Source organism: Helianthus annuus, chromosome 13 (assembly GCF_002127325.2).
Source record: "Helianthus annuus cultivar XRQ/B chromosome 13, HanXRQr2.0-SUNRISE, whole genome shotgun sequence".
In the NCBI taxonomy this organism is placed as follows: Eukaryota; Viridiplantae; Streptophyta; class Magnoliopsida; order Asterales; family Asteraceae; genus Helianthus; species Helianthus annuus.
In genome coordinates this window covers 124540477-124560800 of record NC_035445.2, presented here as the reverse complement: position 1 = coordinate 124560800, position 20324 = coordinate 124540477, and the positions used below count along the sequence as shown (strand labels likewise).

General features: G+C 36.8%; 1 protein-coding gene and 1 non-coding gene across 2 annotated transcripts; one reads left to right on the top strand and one right to left on the bottom strand.

Annotated features, from left to right (window-relative positions):
• Positions 1 to 12291: 12291 nt before the first annotated feature.
• LOC110903211 (pollen receptor-like kinase 4) lies at positions 12292 to 14579 on the top strand. The gene is made up of 2 exons (XM_022149318.2): positions 12292 to 12916; positions 14308 to 14579. The coding sequence occupies exons 1-2, from the start codon at positions 12295 to 12297 to the stop codon at positions 14424 to 14426; spliced, it is 741 nt and encodes a 246-aa protein (XP_022005010.2). The 5' UTR covers positions 12292 to 12294; the 3' UTR covers positions 14427 to 14579.
• Positions 14580 to 17022: 2443 nt separating this feature from the next.
• On the bottom strand, positions 17023 to 17095 carry TRNAA-UGC. The gene has a single exon. It is a non-coding gene; the product is annotated as a tRNA-Ala (tRNA).
• Between the last annotated feature and the right edge of the window lie 3229 nt (positions 17096 to 20324).

Below are 20324 nucleotides of genomic sequence, written 5' to 3'. Positions count from 1 at the left end.
TCAAATCATAGGTGTGTTCTGCCTCAGGGTTATAAACCGCACGAGGCCTGCATTTATTGTAATTTGGCTGCAATCGATTGAACACACTGGTATTTGCACTTAAACGGTACGTTGGATCAGACTCATCGATGTGGGTGTTCCGTTGGGAAACCAACCTATCGTGAACTGATTGTCTTCGGTGAGGGTGTGGTTCACCATGATATTCTCTCTGGTGACTCCTTGATTCACGTTTTGATGTGGATCTGGCATAAACTTCTGTATCCTCGTAAGTTGAATTCTCCCGTTGGGAAGCGTTAGCACGAGATCCTGGTCTCCGTGACTGAGTTAAGGGGGCAGTCTGAGCACACAACTGTGTGTATACCGCATTTAGTGCCCCTTGAGACCTGACGTACCAGGAAATTGGAGTTTCTCCTGGTGGCAGAATTGAATGAGCAGGGTTTGCTGGTAACGCTCCTGGAGTGACAGGGTCGTTTGCTCGATTGGATTGAACCTCGTTGTCATCCGAGACATCCTCTGGGATTCCTTCTACTTGAAAGTTGTTTTTGACATTCGGCCGGGGGCCGGTTTGCCGATGAGATGACGTTTCCTGCATATGCAAATGGAAATGATGAAATGAATCGAAAAAACAAGAGAGAAATGGGTGAAACAGAGAAAAAATGGTGGGCGCCAATGAAGAAACACTAGATTAATCGATCGGAATCAATTATCTAGGGGGTTTGAATCCGCATAAAAAGGTAAGTTTCCTCTCGTTTGATTCGATTGCAACTGATCTTCTTCTCCGATAACTCTGCAAAAAAGAAGCACTGTTAGCCTCGCCAAGGGGAGAAAAGGGTTCTCTCCTTGACCCGACTCCGGTGTGAGAATAAGTATGGGTTATGAAGAAGAAAATGTATTTGAGAAGTGTGTGTAACTTGCCTTCATACCTAGGTTGTTTCTCATATTTATAGCCGGGAGTCTTTGGGCGGCAAAACTTGTTAGTGAAAAGTTAACGAAAGATGCTAACCCCGTAAGCGGTTACATCTCCTTCCGTCAAGCTTCTTGATCAGACGTGAGTGCACACGGATCGCTGATTAGATCTATGGCTGGGGATTTGCCACGTGGAAAGTGATTAAGTGGGGTTTTCTTTCCAATTTCATGCCATCGTTGTGATTTCAGGGAGGCCTGAGATGGCGACACGTGTCCAGACGGTTATAACCGTCTTAGTGGTGCACGATTGAATTCCTTCTAGAAGATTACTGCTGTAATCTGGTGTGACTCCTTATCGTGTGGAATCAGCTAAATAACTAAATCCCAAGTCTGGGTAAATAATATCAATGTCTGGATATTGAGCGGAAGTGTTACTTTAGGATTTTCATCCTTTGCTCATGGGAGAAAGCGCAAGGACTTATGATTTCCTTTTGGCGCAAGTGTTGACTGTTGCTTTAAAATTTTCTTTTGTAATACCAGTGCGCGGCCGCGCAAGGTTAAAAGGTTGAAAAGCAAGGTTGTGCTATGGTCCCAAGTATTTATTATGAGGTTTTTGGGACCTTACCCCTTCAAGTCCCTCCCAATTTAGTGTTGTACTTATGCAAATAAGTGGAGCACTGGACTTATAAAAGAGAACTGCTATTTGGCGCGAAAAATAAGGAAACTTTCGGAAAAAGATTTATTTTGATCATTGAAATGATTTTTGAAAATCTTTGAATTTGAATCACTGTTTAATATAATGTAAAACATTTGAGGTTTTGTAAAAAAAAGTTTGCAAAAAGGAGGATTACTCACATTGCTATCTTAAGGTTTTCCTTTATAATTTCCTAGTGATTATCTATTAATTACACAATGAACACGCGTTAGTATAATAACCCAATATTTACATTAGTAATACCCTCCCCGAGACAGAATTCCAACGACTACGTATGGCAGAACCTCGACAGTCGTTACGGAACCCTAGATCAATCGTGCAGTGTATCTAATACATAACCGGGGGTTACGATACTTACAACGGGGCAGAACTTTGTTATTTAGGGGGTATTATACCCGGGAATTATAATTGCTATTCAGAAATTTAGAGAGAATAGTGTGTGATGAACGAATTTCAACAGAATGTCGAAATCCAATTTATAGGGCTGGAATAGGGGGCCCTCGCGCCCCGCGAAGGATGAAGCGAGGGAGGGGCATAGGCCGTAGGCTTGCTGATTCGTCGAACTAGGCTTGACACGGGGCTGCCACGTGGCAGCTCAGGGGTGCTGCCTTGTATACGAGCGCTCGCGGCCCGCGTAAGCCTTTTAAGGCTCTGTCGCGGCCCGCCAGGGACCAATATAAATTCTTTTTATTTAACTTTTATAAAAATAAAGGTATTTTAGGCCATTTCTCGTATACGTGGTATATTTTAGGACGTATAGGGACACTTTAATTAATTTAGGGTGTCAGAAATATTTTGAGGGTTGTTATACTATGGGGGTGGTGTGTCGGCGGGGCTTTGGCGGTGGTGTGTCGGTGGTTGGTGATTTGGGGGTGGTGACGGTGAGGCTATGGCGGTGGTGTGTCGGTGCAATGGTGGTTGGGAATTTGGGGTGGGTGATGGTGAACAGATGCTTATGGTGGCGGTGATGTTTTAACGGTGGTGGAGAGTGGTGACAAGTTATGTTAGAGAGAGTGAGAGAAGAGAGAGAGGAACTTTCAGTAGTTGGAGAGATAGAGAGAGATATTATATTTCTTTTTTTTCAATTTATTACAAACTAGTCTCTAAACATAAGTCTTCTACACAATAGTCCCTAAAGAGATGGAATGACAAAAATACCCTCATGTGCAAGGCACATGACCAGATTTAACCAAAAATTATATCTGGGTTTGGTCTAAAGGACATAACGTGCAAGATTTTGAAAGGTTAAGGAAATCGCCTGTAAAATTTTGGCCAAAAGTACAGCGCCTGCAATTTGATGTAAACATAAAGAACAAAACTTGTAATTTACTCATAATTTAAGTTTTTATATTAGTTTTTTTACGCTTTTTCTCGGGTTTGGTTATCATTTGGTTGCTACCCAGTACGCTGTTTGGTTGCGACATTTGGTCGCTCGGGTTATTTTTACCCCCCTTAGATTTTTAATACATGTCGGTATACATTCGACTTCGTCTATGTTTTACGCCATGTGAGTCCCTCGATGTTAAAAATTTGTAAATTTGTGTTACGTTTTTCTTTCAGGTTTTGATTGTTGTTTGGTTACTACTTATCATTATTTTACATCTCCCGCCCCGCAACGTTGATAGCACAGTTTTACGCCTTATCGCCCCGCAAAGGGGGGGGGTGGAGGTTAAGACTAGTTATATATATATATAATTTATGAACTTCTTAGCTACAGTGACTTTTGTCCTTTTGTTATTTTTTTCTTTTGTGAATTGTTTTTCATCTTTCCTTTTTCTTTTCTATGTTTTGGTTTTTCTTTTTCTTTTTTAATTTTCAATCGAACCTGATGTTGTACATGTAACAAAACGAACGGTTTAATACTGACCGAACAACGTCAGTACCATAATTGATATTCTTTTTTTATTGTTTCGATCGATGTAAACACATCTCGGTATTTTTTTGGTCGTATCATGATGTTTTTTTGTTACTCTTTTAGTAAGTGTTGGTATCCTAATGAACCGAATCAATATCAGACGAATTCCTGCCATTAATGTTATTTTTACTATTGTGTCTACGTTTTCATTAAAAATTGGGTTGCCATCGTCACATAGCGCGAGTGTAACCCTAGTTTTAATCAAATACAAAAAGAGAACGAATTTAGGTGATGAATTTTTAAAGACAAAGAATGGCATATTGAGGATCGTCTGACATGTATGTCGTTATATAAAAAATAAGGCTATGGGCAAAATGGTCATATTTATCTAGAATTGTATCAAAAATAAGATAGAATCACCTTTTTCTTATAGAAACATAACACAATTAGGTGTTGTTTGTTTTTTGGCCAGAAGTACTTCTGGCCACTTATGTCTGCGCGACGCAGACGCGCGCAGACGTTTGATGTCTGCAGCTTGTTTGTTTTCTCGCAGACCTTTCATTAAAAAAGGTCTGCGAGACCTCTTCTTGGAGCAGACATGGACCCAAGTCTTCTTGGAACCTCTTCACCACGCAGACCTCTTCACCTCCAAATCTGCCACCACCATCTCCACCTCCGCCACCATCTCCAGTGTCACGGCCCCCGACCCGGTTTGACCCGTTTCAGGAGCCGTGGGACAGAAATCCCGCGGTATTTAATTTAGGCGACAGCGGAAGTCTTTTTAAAACAGGATCTTTAGTATTAAACTGCTCATTATATAATTTAGGGATAAAACCCAGTAATTTACAATAATGTGATTTCAATGGAAATCTTTATTTTCCAAAACATGTTTCTTTATTTATTTACACTGAGCCACTTTTCTAAGCTGGTAGTGCTTCCTGGCACTTTTCTTTGCTCACAACAGATTACCTGAAACATGTTTGAAAAAGGTTTTGTCAGCGGGGAAATACTGAGTGAGTTCATTCAGTTTTTAGGAAATGACTCATAGTTATAAATTACAGCATAAGAGCGATTACAATGGTTTACATCTTTATCTTTATCTGGCTTTCTGCCACAATGGTGACAAGTCACAATGGTGACGATGGTCGTACCACTATTAGGTTAATGAACTCTAATAGTGACGTTTCTCCCTAGTAGGTCAATGAACCTAACTGGGAGAAATAGTAATGTGCACAATACCCCACTAACCAATAAATCAAGATATCCACGACTTAGTCCCTGTATTTATAACACTTTGAAAATAATTTGGAGTATTGTAAAACAATTGATAAAAAGAAGAATGACTCACATTGCAGATTTAACGAGCAGTGTATAAGCCTACTGATTAGCCTTGATTATTTCTAATTTAGCAATAATGCACACAAAACAGGATTAGTGATTAATACAGCAGTTACGATAATTCCCCGAGATCAATTTTGACAATGAATGTCCAAGTGCAATACTTCGGCTCATTTATCAAAATGACAAACGATAAAGTATAGTACTTCAACTCGTATATCGAATTATCGACAACGACAAAGTACAATGCTTCGGCTCATTATCGAATTATCGACAACGATAAAGCATGGCCCAATGTGGGCGGCACTTAGACATTCTTTGAATGTATTGATTCTGGAAACTGAATCGTAATAGCGATCGAGTAATTACCCTGTTCTGTGGCAGCAATTCGATAATTGTGTGTGTTGGACTGTTTTGCTTATAACTCGACCTATGTAACTCCGCTTTTCGTCGTTTCAGTACCAAAATTCAAGTCCCAACCCCTGCTATTTATACTGAGATTTTGTCACCGTCGCGTAGCGCGAGGGGTACCCCCTTAGCCGTAGCGCTACGCGAGTGACCACCCTATTTTCATAGGGTAGCCCTTCGTGCGTGTAGGCTTGCTGTGTTGTCAGTTTCTTAAAATTCGATTTTTATAATTAGTTATGAAGATAATCGTTGGCTAGGGTTTATCCCCCCCTGAGTTTTAGGGGCCCTGATCTTGATTCTGAAAATTCTGAAAATTTTAGGGTTTGTGTGGAATCACTTGGGTTTCTCAGTTAGGGTTTTCTTAATAGATAATTAATATCCTAATTAGGGATTTTAGTGACAGTTGTTACATCCTCCCCACCTTAAGAAAAATCTCGTCCTCGAGATTCACTGAAATAGATGAGAGTATTTTCACTTCATCTCTGATTCCAGTTCCCAAGTGTACTCTTGTTCTCTTCTGGATTCCCATTGGACTTTCACTAACACTAGTTGTTTGTTTTTTGAGAAACTTAATCTTCCGATCTTCTATTTGTAGGGATTTCTCTGTCATTTATCTCTATATCTTGAAGAGGTACTACCAAGGATTCGCCTGATAGAAGTTTCTTAAGATTGGATACATGAAACACATCATGTACTTCAGCTAATTCTTCTGGTAGTTGTAAATGATAAGCTACTGGTCCTATGCGTTGGATTACTGAAAATGGTCCTACGTATCAGAGACTTAGTTTCTTCTCTTACCGAATTTATCAATTCCTTTCCAAGGAAATACTTTCAATAGCATTTTGTCTCCAACTCGAACTTCGACGACTTTTGTTTATTATTTGTATAGTTCTTCTAACCGTCTTCAGTCTTTCCTTCGTGATACTGAATATCACAGTTGTAATCACTGAGGATTTCCTTTTCCTTATGTTTAATTCTTGTTGCTCAAATATGTATCTTAAATTCTTATGACCCATATGGATAGTAAGCTTGCTTAGATAATATTTCCTAATCTTAAGGATAACTTGTGGTTTCTAATTTTTTAGGCTTACAAGTGGTAAGGTTTTCTTCGTGCTTTTGCAATTGCCTTGATGCATACACAATTACCTTTTTGTGTCGCATTACCATATATCCAAATTTTAACTTTGAAGCATTACCGTATACTTTAAAATCTTCTGTTCCTTCTGGTAAGGCTAGCTAGAGGCTTCTTTTTGTTTAGGTTCTTATTTAGAATTAACTGTGTTAACTTAGTTAAGGATGTATCTATCTAAAAGAATCCTTAATAAACTGCCTATAGTATCCGGCTAAATTTTACCAAATACTTACTTTCCATTTAAAGATTGCGAACTCTTCCATTGCTATCTTAGCAGGATCTAAGTGAATATCTTCATGATTTATCATGTGACCTTACGTGGTTTATTTCCTATAATCATAAATACTTCTCCGGCGATTACCTGGATTTTCTATAAAGTTCTTATCACAGAGAATTCGAGTAGGGTTGGCTATTAACCAATCTATTTCTAACACAACATTAAACTTGGCTAATTTCATAGGAATTAGGTTAGCAAAGAATTATATGACCTGAGAGTTATATTTTCCTTTTTGCCTGTTTTGACTGTAAAGATTTGTCTTAAGTTGACAGAATGAAGTATTTATAAAACTTTAGTGTGTATCAGAGTCAGTTAATACTTTTTGTGTAAACGTTGTAACCTAGGACGTACCGGCTATTACATCTGGAATGAGCTCTGTTTCCTGAGCAGTCAATTGAAAGGCTCTTGCATTCCTTTTTGCTTCTTCTGCAGGTTTGGCTTTAGTGTCAGATGGTTTGTTTAGTTTTGGACAATTTGGCCTAAGATGTCCAGTTTCTCCACAGTTGTAACAAACTGAAAATTTCTTTCTCCTGCAGTCTTCTTCCTGATGCCCCGGAATTTTGCAAAAATTGCAGTATCCTTTGCATCTTCCAAAATGCTTTCTTTTGCAAAAATTGCAAAATGAACTAGTAGAAGATTGCCCATTCCCTCCTTTCTTAAAATCGTTATGGTTATCCGAACGGATTACCTGGGTAATCTTTTGGGCTACTTCCTTCCTTCTATTTTCTTCTCTTGTCCGTACTAGTTCGTCAGTCAGAGTATTGGCTAAATCTACCGCATCATCAATCGTGCGAGGTTTCGCAGCCTTGACGATGTTACGGATTTCAGAAATCAATCCCCAAATATATCGAGAAATAAGTACTGGCTCTGGCGAAGCCAGGGTTGGTACTACTCGAGCATATTCGAAGAATGTCGTAGTATACTTTCGACAATCTACATCAACCATTCGGTGGGTTAAAAACTTGTTTGTCATTTGTTCTTTTTCATATTCGGGACAAAATTTTCTTTCTACCAAGCTCTTAAATTCTTCCCAGTTCATAGCATACGCCATCCTTCTTCCTTTTGATTGTAACACCGTATTCCACCATTCTAGCGCTCCTTCTTTGAAAAGATTTGACGCGTACATGACCTGATCATCCTGAGCACATTTACTTATGGCAATTACTGCCTCAGTTTTCTCTAACCAACGTAGTGCCGCAGTCGCTCCTTCGTTGCCTGCAAACTCAGATGGTTTACAAGCAAGAAATTCCTTGTAAGTGCAACCAGGTGTTGCAACTTTCATTTTCTTAGGGAGCGGCGCTGGTTGTGGTTCATTGTCATGATTAACATGATCATTGCCTCCGTTTACGCTATTACTGAAGTTATCTTCAGAAATACGTTTGCTAGGAACGGGTTGTTGTGGTTCTATTGGATTTTTAACAGCAGCAACGATGGCTGGAATAGCGTTGGCTATCCCTTGAGCTATCATTGTTGGAATAGTGTTGGCTATCCCTTGAGCAACGATATTTTCTATATCCTGCCTAGTCATATATTGATCTCCCGGTTGTTGCTCAGAATCATTAACCTCATTAACTGGTTCATTATTAGCGTTTTCCATTTGACAACTAAGTTATAGATAAATAATTAGTATACAAGAAAAAAAATAATCCAATATCACACTTAATTGCACATAATCACATATACGAACAAAATTTGTAAATTTTCTAAAATTTCATGCTTCTATATATAACCGTTTTATTATTTATCTTACACATACTGATTTTACTATTATAATAACAGTTTCATAAATCCCTTATTCTTTTTTTTTTTTTTTTGTCAACGATATTCTAGTAACTGTGTTCCCTCTTATCGTAGTTCCAGGAGATTTGTCCCCCCCCCCCAATCTCTTGGATCCTATTCCCAGTATCCATTAGTTCTTCACCAAAGCGAAGTTCAGCCTTATTCTTGTTACTCATTGGTGGATTTGGTAAAGGTTCTAGATGGAACTTGAGGAAAAAGCTTATAGGGATAGTTTTGTAACTGTATTTCATTAATTAACCATTCGTCTATTTGCGAGTGGATTGAAAGGTTTGGAATAGATGGTTCTAAGTTCATTGGTAGTGGTGTTTCAAGAGAGCAATTAAAAATATTTTCATTAACAGGCTTAATAGTATTATGGCTTGCCATTATAGAATCTAACTCTTCCTGAGATGGTAACTTTTCAATTTGCCTAGAACTTTCCCCAATTTCTATTTCCTTGGGCTTGGGTTTCTCGAGAGGTAAAGCATCGAACTCTATAGGTTCTTCTATATTTGGTATATACCTATTGAAATCTCTGGAAACTTCTACTTTTACTGGATAGAGATTTAAATTCTGAAGGGCCTCAGACATGTTACTCATGCTGTTTAGCAAAAATAGACATAGTCAGAATTCATAAAATTTATAGAAAATCTTTTAAATCTGTGTTCCTACTGGGTATTATTGAAATTTACATCATACGAGGTTTTATTTTATGATTTTCTTGATAAGACTTCTAGATTGTAGATAATAAAGGTACTAATACTTGAGTCAAATTATTTAAGAATTTGCATGACTTACTACATTGACTAGCATATAAAGATCTGCTCATACTGTACACAATTAGTCAGATAAATAAATAATTAATCACAAAATAGTAATTAATGGAAATTAAGTATTTTCTAAATACTTAATTGGCTTAAATCAGTGGCTTGAGAAGTGGCTCTGATACCACCTTATTTCTGTCACGGCCCCCGACCCGGTTTGACCCGTTTCAGGAGCCGTGGGACAGAAATCCCGCGGTATTTAATTTAGGCGACAGCGGAAGTCTTTTTAAAACAGGATCTTTAGTATTAAACTGCTCATTATATAATTTAGGGATAAAACCCAGTAATTTACAATAATGTGATTTCAATGGAAATCTTTATTTTCCAAAACATGTTTCTTTATTTATTTACACTGAGCCACTTTTCTAAGCTGGTAGTGCTTCCTGGCACTTTTCTTTGCTCACAACAGATTACCTGAAACATGTTTGAAAAAGGTTTTGTCAGCGGGGAAATACTGAGTGAGTTCATTCAGTTTTTAGGAAATGACTCATAGTTATAAATTACAGCATAAGAGCGATTACAATGGTTTACATCTTTATCTTTATCTGGCTTTCTGCCACAATGGTGACAAGTCACAATGGTGACGATGGTCGTACCACTATTAGGTTAATGAACTCTAATAGTGACGTTTCTCCCTAGTAGGTCAATGAACCTAACTGGGAGAAATAGTAATGTGCACAATACCCCACTAACCAATAAATCAAGATATCCACGACTTAGTCCCTGTATTTATAACACTTTGAAAATAATTTGGAGTATTGTAAAACAATTGATAAAAAGAAGAATGACTCACATTGCAGATTTAACGAGCAGTGTATAAGCCTACTGATTAGCCTTGATTATTTCTAATTTAGCAATAATGCACACAAAACAGGATTAGTGATTAATACAGCAGTTACGATAATTCCCCGAGATCAATTTTGACAATGAATGTCCAAGTGCAATACTTCGGCTCATTTATCAAAATGACAAACGATAAAGTATAGTACTTCAACTCGTATATCGAATTATCGACAACGACAAAGTACAATGCTTCGGCTCATTATCTAATTATCGACAACGATAAAGCATGGCCCAATGTGGGCGGCACTTAGACATTCTTTGAATGTATTGATTCTGGAAACTGAATCGTAATAGCGATCGAGTAATTACCCTGTTCTGTGGCAGCAATTCGATAATTGTGTGTGTTGGACTGTTTTGCTTATAACTCGACCTATGTAACTCCGCTTTTCGTCGTTTCAGTACCAAAATTCAAGTCCCAACCCCTGCTATTTATACTGAGATTTTGTCACCGTCGCGTAGCGCGAGGGGTACCCCCTTAGCCGTAGCGCTACGCGAGTGACCACCCTATTTTCATAGGGTAGCCCTTCGTGCGTGTAGGCTTGCTGTGTTGTCAGTTTCTTAAAATTCGATTTTTATAATTAGTTATGAAGATAATCGTTGGCTAGGGTTTATCCCCCCCTGAGTTTTAGGGGCCCTGATCTTGATTCTGAAAATTCTGAAAATTTTAGGGTTTGTGTGGAATCACTTGGGTTTCTCAGTTAGGGTTTTCTTAATAGATAATTAATATCCTAATTAGGGATTTTAGTGACAGTTGTTACATCCAGCTCCACCTCCACCTCCGCCACCATCTCCACCTCCACCTCCCTCCACTCCGCCACCACCTCTGCTCCACCTCCACTCCACCACCACCTCCGACATCATCATCAACATCACAAACAAAACCCCCAAATCGACAACCCTCATCATCATCAACATCGAACTGTGGAAAAACCCTAAATCGAAAACCCTCATCATCATCATAAACAGAAGGTAAAGAAATAGAAGGGGGCGGTTACCGTGAATCCCGTCAAACCGAATCACCACCCCCGCCGTTCCATTCTTCTTCTGGTTCTCCTCTCTCTCACTTCTAGTCTGCTTATTTTCGCCGCCGCACCACCACCGAACGGTGGTGGTGGTGCTCAGTGTCGTCAATCGAAGGGGAACTAGTGGGTGATTGTGTCGATGACCTGCTAGTGGAGACGAACGGACGGAGAGGTCCGCCGGATGCCGGTGTTCGGCTCTGGTCATCAGACCGAGAAGATGGAGAACGAGGGAGTATGGGGGTGTTGGCTATAGTTTGTGAAAAAGGAACTAGGGTTTCTTGAAGTTGAAGAAGAAAGAGAGATGTCTGGTGTGTGTTGTGTGTGTAATGTGTGTGAAGAGGTTTATGTATAAAAAAAAAAAAAAAAAACCCTCTTCTTCTTGCAGACTGCAGACCTTTGGTCCACCTCTTCTCCTGCAGATGCCTGCAGATGTGGTCCGCAGACTGCAGACCTTTTCCTACAGAAAAAACAAACAGAACCTTACTAACTCAACCCAATATTTAGGCTCAGTTTGGGATTCATGGTTTGCATCTAATAAACCGAAACATATGGCAAATGTGAAATATCTTCGCCGGCTTTTCAAGAAAGCATACTATTCTAAGATTAAATATATTATTACTGTAATATTTAATTTTATAGTCATATTTAGGCTCAGTTTAGGATCCATGGTTTATGCATCTAATAATCGGAAACATATGGCAAATGTGAAATATCTTCGCCGGCTTTTCAAGAAAGCATACTATTCTAAGATTAAATATTTTATTACGTATATACCTAAAAATTTCTATACGAATGTACTGTTCATAATGCTATGCGTCAAAAAGTTCAGGAGTGGACGCCCCCTCCCGCCCCAAGGAAGCTGCACCCCTGCCATACATAACATGTCTATTTAGAAAAAGATCTTTACCTACACAGAGCACGTGGGTAAAACCCTTTATACCAAAGACATTGAGAATTTCACCACTACAAACCCTTAACTTTTTCTCCTTAGATAACAGGCCCTCATTGTTTCCGCCTTTCCACCATTCATCTAATCATCTTCTCTTGTTTCCTTGACATCGACAGCATGTATCTTGCATATATCGCCTCCAAAAACTACTTAAAACAGTCTTTTACTTTCATCTTTCACCACATTTACCCTCAATCATAAGCTAATATGGCATGTTTCTTGCCACCATATTGGCTTCCACTCCTAATGCTTCATGTTTTACTAGCAACTTCACCCGTTTTATCTGACCAAAATGACCCTGCAAGGCTTTTAAAGTTCAAAAGTTCGCTCAACAACGTGGGGCATCTACACAACTGGGACCCTGATATTCCACCATGCACCGGTGAATCGCCTAACTGGAACGGAATGATATGTAACAAAGATGGAAATGTATTCGGGTTACTTCTCGAGAACATGGGTTTAAGCGGGATGATAGATGTGGACACCTTGGCTGAGGTAACGAGCATTCGAACGATAAGTTTCATGAACAATAGCTTTGAGGGCGCGATGCCTAATTTTCTGAAAATCGTAACGTTACGTGGGATTTTCCTCTCAAATAACAAATTTTCTGGGGAGATTGGAAGTGATGCGTTTAAAGGGATGAGTTCATTGAGGAGAGTTGAACTGGCAAATAACAATTTCAGTGGCAAAATTCCTACCTCGCTTACGCAGATGCCAATTCTTGTAGATTTGCAGCTTCAAAACAACCAGTTTGAAGGAGAAATACCAGAGTTTGAGCAGAAAGATTTGAAAGTTAACTTTGCAAACAATAGACTTGTTGGCTCCATACCTGAAGGGCTTAGTAACCAGGATCCAAGTTCATTTGCAGGTACCCCTAAATATGCATGTTTCATTTGGTTATTATCATTATTATTTTGGTTAATCTTCAAAGCTGCATGTAATGATATTTACTTTTTGATTTGCTGTAAATAGTGCTAAAGTTAAGTATAAATTCAATATAACTGTGGGTTGGTATAGTCGTATAGATAAGTATGACTAGCAATAATTCTGTTTCTATTTAACGAGAAAATAGATGGTTAGTACTTAGTTGTAACCATGTTTCACATAGAAATAAGGCTGTAAATGAACCGAAGATTCATTATTCGGTGGGATGTTTGTTTACGTTCGTACTTTTAATAAATCAATGAACATGAACAAGGAATATTGTTCGATTAATTAAACGAATAAAGGTCGCATCAATGAACGTTCGGTAATATGTTTGTTTGTATCCGTTCATTTATGTCGAACATTTACGTCCATTCATGGGGGTTTATCTATGGAAAAACTTAGTCTTATATCAAACGTTTGTGTACTACACTACAAGAAAACCCTATCACTAGCGGCGTCACTAATAGCGGACAAGCCATATGTCGCCGTTGTTGGTTCGATCCGGATGTTGTGTCACCGCTAAAGGTTGTACACTACAAGAAAACCCTTTAGCGACGACAAGAACTTTTAGCGGCGACACGTTGACCAATACCGGATACATGTCGCCGCTAAAAGTATTAGCATCAAGGATCTATACATTTGTGGCCGCTATTGTCTCGTTTTCTTGTAGTGTTAGTGAACTTAGATATATGAACCATTATTTTGGGATAATCATGTTTATACTTATAATATCTAACTTGTGTATTTGTTTTGAGATAATCATGTCAAGTGCTTAACAAGGAGATTATGTCTATTTGCGATAACAATGTTTTTTAAATGGTATATATTCGTTTATCTTCGTAATCCGTTCATAAACAAGTTTACTTTCTTAATGAACGAACACGAGGAAGTGCACGAGTCATGTGATAGTCATGGGTCTTGTTATTACTGGAACTACACACACTAGGCCAAAAGATCATTGGTGGTAATCTTCCATAGTTGCCAATATAAGCCAACTCTAAAGGCACTCTTTTAGAACACTCACACTTCCTAATAATACACCACCTATAATATAATTCACCTAATTAAATACCCACGATAGGTTTAAGTCCTCACTTAGTTAAGCGAGTTCATCAATTCCATTGAACCAAAGTCTCTTGGCAACTCTAAAGCCACTTTATCCTTTATCTAATTTATTTAACCCTTAAATCTGTATGCACACCTTTACTTATATTTTATTTCCAAAAATACTATACATTCACATTCACTTCTCATATTACTTAATTCAAGTTCGATTATCTGTTAAATTTTGTAATTGCATAACAAAAAGAAATGTGAAATTGGGTCATGCAGGAAACAACTTATGCGGTAAACCTCTTAGGCCCTGTAAGAAGATGATACGTGCTAATTACCAGTCTCATACAAGCCATGCACCAACCTATCCACATCGCCTAAGGAGAGCTGCTGCATGAGTTGTTAGTTTATATCATGAGTTTAAATCATAAGTTATTGCTTCAATTCCTTGTTATTTCATATTAGTATTTGTGTTTCCCTAGATGTAGGCTATATAAAGCAATGTAATAGTAGAAATGTCTAGTATAAGAGGAAATTTTGATTAAGTTTAATTCTCCCTATATCTTCTGTTCTCTTTTATATTCTGAGTCCCAAATCAGTACCCAACAAGTGGTATCATAGCCGGTTCATCCTTACTCAGCTATGGATCCTTGTGGATCGACCTTCCAAGCCCTAGTTATCGAGTGTGGAGCTCTTCAGGGCCTCTTTTTTTGTGCCTTTCTTCTACACTCTCTTAAACGGCATACCATAGCCAAAACGCGCCACCACCAGCACGTTCAATTACTACACCACCGGTACATGCTGTACAAACACCAGTAAATTCATGATATTCACAAAAGGATACCAACACATGTTTTACGATGGTCAAAAACCATAAAAACGAATACTTATGTCATTTCCAATAACACCGATACCCGTACTGATATTGTTTGGTCGGTATCTGTTTAGTTTGTCACGATAAAGAATACGTTTTTTTAATACAACTCCGCTTTCTAAAAAATATATTTTGGGATGTCGAAAAATAAGAAGTAAGCACATTACGTATTAACTTTTGTTAATAACTAACCAATGCAAGCTATTAGAAAATTCAAATCGGTAGAAAATTGGATAGGTTAGAATAGTATAGTGCATGTATGTAATACAAGGGTGACACTAAAACTTTGAAAAAAAATAAGAAAAAACAACTAAGGATTCGTAACGTCCCAAAAGGAAGTTGCACGAGTCAAATTAATAAATGTTTTGTGATAGTATCAATCTTTAACCAATTTCTTCTAATGAGCGTTTTCTAACTGAGAGTTAACTTAGTTTTTTTTTTTAACATAGACTGCCAGATCAACAGTCCACGTCATAAAAAATTGCCACAAAAGCAGTCTATGTTACATTTGACTTTTTGCCACATACATAGTCAACATCAGCAAAACTCAGTCAAAAAAGTTTGTTGAGAGAAGATATGTCAAAAGTTGAGACTCTTGCAAAGCATTTTGTTTATTGGGATTGTTGCAGACCAATAGGTAATAGGTAGGATTATTTAATCCAATTTTCCATATATGTTATCACGTTTGTTTCTAATATAGCATCAATTTTAAATAATCGTATGTACCTATGTTCATATCAATACAAACATAACACACAAATTAGATTGTTGTTAACAAGAAAGACTTTGGTAAGATACTATATTAAGATCCTTTCATAAATTAACTAAATTAAACTAACATATAGGGCTGGAAATTGGGTACCTGTTAAAACACGATTAGACCTGTTTGACAGAAAAATACACCCTTTGACTTTTTAAAATTTTAAAATAAGTAAAATTACAATGTTAGGATCTATCATTTATTCATCTTTGTACATAAAACATAAAACCGTTTTATAAACATGAGGTAGAAAGTAGTTAAACGAGTCGTAATCATGTTTGAAACTTATGTTGTGCGCGCCGTCAGAAACCTGTTAAGACACAATTTGTCAGCCTTACTAACATATGATGTTAAGATTCTTACTATTTAATAAAGTTTGAACAAGTTTTTTATTGATAATAAATTAAAGAAGAATCGAATAGAATATCCTTTTAGCTAACTAGTTTATTAAACAGTATCAACAATGCAATTTTATTTAGGAAGGATAGTTTTGACTTTCATAACAATAAAGAGACAAAATAAAAAATACTTAAAAGAATTAATTGCATGGTTAGTCTTTGTGCTTTGATGAAATTGCATCTTTGATAACTACAACGGTTGTAAACTTATTACTTGGGTGTTCCCAACGGTTGAATTTTGAGGTATTATTTGTTATGCAGGAATGAGAGGTGAAATATAATGGACCCTAAAAATCTGTTTTATTAATGTATGGTAAAAAAAAATAGGATCTACCCTAAAAATTTTCTTTTAAATCCGCCAATAACATAATATTGCCCATATATAAGGCGAACAGTATGACCATCACAACAATCTATCAATACAATATCAAATCTCCTATTTAATTGTAATTGTAGATAATTAAATGCCTCCACTTTAAAGGTTTCATTGGACTTTAATCAGTTACTTTAAACAAATTTTGTGTATGAGTCTCTAAACAGCCCTTTGGTTAAATGTTATACGATTTTTGTTTTGACCCTACAAATTCAAATCACATCACAACAATCTATAAGGCACACATTGTGACCATTAAAACTATCATTACAATATCAAATCTCCTATTTTATTGAAGATAATTAAGAGCCTCCACTTGATAGGTTTCAGTTTTGTTTTATATTTACGGGATAGATAGCATTTTCTAAAATCAACCCAAGTGTATAATATCATGTCTAGATGGGCATAATCAGATTCTTGAGTTGAGCACGAACACACACGATGATGTGAAGAGACTCGATTTTTTTTAGTTTTGAAAATACTGTAAGAATGTAAAGGTAGTTTTGAAAATCCCGTAAGAATGTAAAGGTTTTCCTAGTTTTGACTGTATGCAAAAACCTTCTTCTGAACATAAACGTTAAAAATGAAATGGAGATGCGGGGGATCGAACCCCGTGCCTCTCGCATGCAAAGCGAGCGCTCTACCATTTGAGCTACATCCCCAGACATCCTTATGTCAGTTTTGAAATTTTATGCAGTTTTATTTTATTGAAAGATCAATATGCAAGTCAGGCTTATTGTGTCATCTTTTTTAGTCTAGAGAGAGAAAGTATGATATGGAAACGAAATGTTTTCCACATACCATTTCGGGATGTGGTGTGAGATTAATTGATGACTTGAAAAGGGTTTATCCGAAGGGTACAACTCCAAAATCTGAATGGGCAGTTGCGAAGTATAGAATGGGCAGGGAGGGCAGGGAGGGCAGGGGCGGACCCAAGCCCACTTTAAGGTGGGCGGGCGCACCCCCGGGGAAAAAAAATTAGTGCTAATTTCCGTCGAAAATCCTGTCCGCACCGTTTGGAATTTTTCGACCGCACTTTTGAAATTTTTCGTCCGCACCCCTTAGGTAAAAAGTGTTATCAATTTATATTTTATATTTTTTAGTAAACTTCTATTTAAAAAAATACTACCTAAATTATATAACTTTTAATACCTAACTAACTAAACCCAAATACCCATACCTTTACCCACTTATAATTCCTAACTAGTTAGCCCACTAAGTTTTAGCCCATTAATCAAACCCAACAATATTTCAAACTATAATAAAATAATTAAAGCCCAAAACCTTTAGAAATTCTCTCCCGCTCTCTCTCTCTCTCTCTCTTGCGTCCCTGCACTGCCAACGAACAACATCACCCAACGACAACAGTCCAGCAGCCGGCGACCACCGTAATCAACCACCATACCACCGTCGTTTGACACCAAATCTAACCGGAATCCGAACACGGGTAAGTTTCTTTGTTATTTTGATGACTTTGGTTGATATTATAGGAGGAAAAAAGGGTAATAAAGTTGTTGAATAGGTTTGAAATTTTGTGTGTTTTGACGTTGTTTATGGTTGTTTAGATGATTTTTAGGGTGATTGTGTTGTTTATATATTTTTAGATTATGTTGTTTATATATTTTTAGGGTGATTACAACTTACGTTATGATTTCTAGGGCTTGAATAGTTGAAAATTAAAATTAAACGAGTTGATATTAACCCGCGCGTTGCGGCGGGATGTTTATTATTAATGTAATTATTATTATTATTATTAACTATATAAGATGGGAAAAAGAATAGTAATGAACGCTTGAATCTCTTGAAGAAAGTTTAAGAATATTATTTTTTATGTAAGAGAAACAACATGTCTTTAAACAAAACAAAAAATTAATAGTTCATCCCTATGCAATACCCCAAAGTTATTAAAGGATGATAAACCCACAATAATTTAATGTCTTGAAATATAATTATGGACATAAATTAAGTTACACATTATCTAAATTAGAAAAACTGAAAAATCTATCCAAGCGATGAAAAAAGTAAATACAGACCAATGCAATGTCTACGTAAACACAAAAAAAAAATAAATAAATAAATAACGGATGGCAATAAAACAAATCGGTATGAATAAATATATATGTATCGTTGTTTTACGGAATTTGTGTTAGAAAATGAATCGCAAAACAGGGGATTATGATGTAATTGATAGATATTAGAGAGAGAATATGCAATTATCAAGTTGTGAATGAAAACAAATGCAAACAAACAGAAGGTTTGTAAACATGAGATTCAAGTGAGGGAGGGGTTCTTGGAGGAAATTACCATTCTTGTGGGAACTTCCGATTTGTTCATCGATGCTTTCAATTATAATATCAGAAAGAGAGGGTTCTAAAATAAGATAATTTAAAGAGATACATGTCTTATATTATATATATGTATAAGATACCGAATGGTGGTATACCACTTTGTGAAACATTGTAATGGTTTAGAATGAAGTTTTTCTTTGTGGGACGAAAGCTTTGTCATATCAACCAGAAGGAAGGGGTGTGTTAAACAAAAGATCAATCAATTAAAAGGAAGGGGCATGTGTCTTAAATAAAGGAGTATATGTGTTAAACAAAAGGGTATGTGTTAATCAAAGGAGTATGTGTGTTAAATAAAAGGGCATGTGTTAATCAAAGGGGTGTGTGTTAGACAAAGGGGTATGTGTTGATCAAAGAGGTGTGTGTGTGTTAAACAAAGGGGTGCATGTTACTTTTTGTATAAGAGATATAATTTGAAACATTATGTTATGGAGCGATAAACTTATGTTATATAGAGAAAGAATTTCTTAAGAATTTTAATTTTAGATGATGTTTTGGATAGATTTCAAATATGAAAACTCGTAGGGCGTCGACGTTTTAATTATGTTTGTAACAAGGTTTGACATGTTTTTGATGATTATATAAATTTAGTTTGATGTTCGTTTGTTTTACATGACCCGACCCGACCCGATACGAACCGTTTTTTTTACTAGGGGCCTAAAATTTTTAAAAATATTCCGCACCCCCATGAAAAAATTCCTGGGTCCGCCACTGAGGGAGGGGCATCCGACCTCTCGAACTTTTCACTCAGTAGTGTTATATATGTAGTTTTCGTATAGAAATTTTTTGGTATATACGTTTTCGAACCCCCAGTTCTATAGAAATTTTTGGTATATACGTTTTCGAACCCCCGGTTCTTTAGAAATTTTTGGTATATACGTTTTCGACCCCTCTGTCATTCGGGTCAAGCTTCGCCATTGTGAATGGCTCTATCAAAATTCAGAAGTCAGATACTATGAAACAAATTGAAAACTAAATTGAAATCGGATTACAATGACAACTCCAATATCTAAGGAGAGTTCTTATATTTTTCATCATGGAAAAATACCATATACATGCTACTTATAGGAAGAAGAAGAAAATGATATTCTATTCTAACTAGTTAGACCCATACTCCGAGTGGACTGTTATTGATATAAATATAATATATGTATTTATATTATCTAACAACCATTAATACATCTGGATACCATTGGGCTATATAGCCATTAGTAAATGCAGTTTCTTTTATGAAAGTGGTAATTTTGTTATGATAATCTATATATATATATATAAATGAGATGTGATTTGGGCTATGTGGTATTGAATTTGGGACAATTTTGCTGATGTGGCAACCTCATTTTTTGAGTTTAGGAGGGAATTCTTAAATGCAATAAGCATTCACGATTTTAATAAAATGGAAGCGGGATCCGGAATGTTGTGGGTCGGGTTTTGCATTTCGCAATTCACCTTTTGCATATATTCGGATCATTTATAAACTTTTTCATTTTCTTATCTCTCATTCATACCTACCTCAACTTTACCTTCTTCTCTCTTCCTTTAGAAC

Coding starts and splice junctions, on each gene's coding strand:
- LOC110903211 (XM_022149318.2), top strand. CDS start 12,295: ATGCTTCATGTTTTACTAGCAACTTCACCCGTTTTATCTGACCAAAAT. Junction 12,917..14,307: donor GGATCCAAGTTCATTTGCAG/GTACCCCTAAAT, acceptor TGGGTCATGCAG/GAAACAACTTATGCGGTAAA.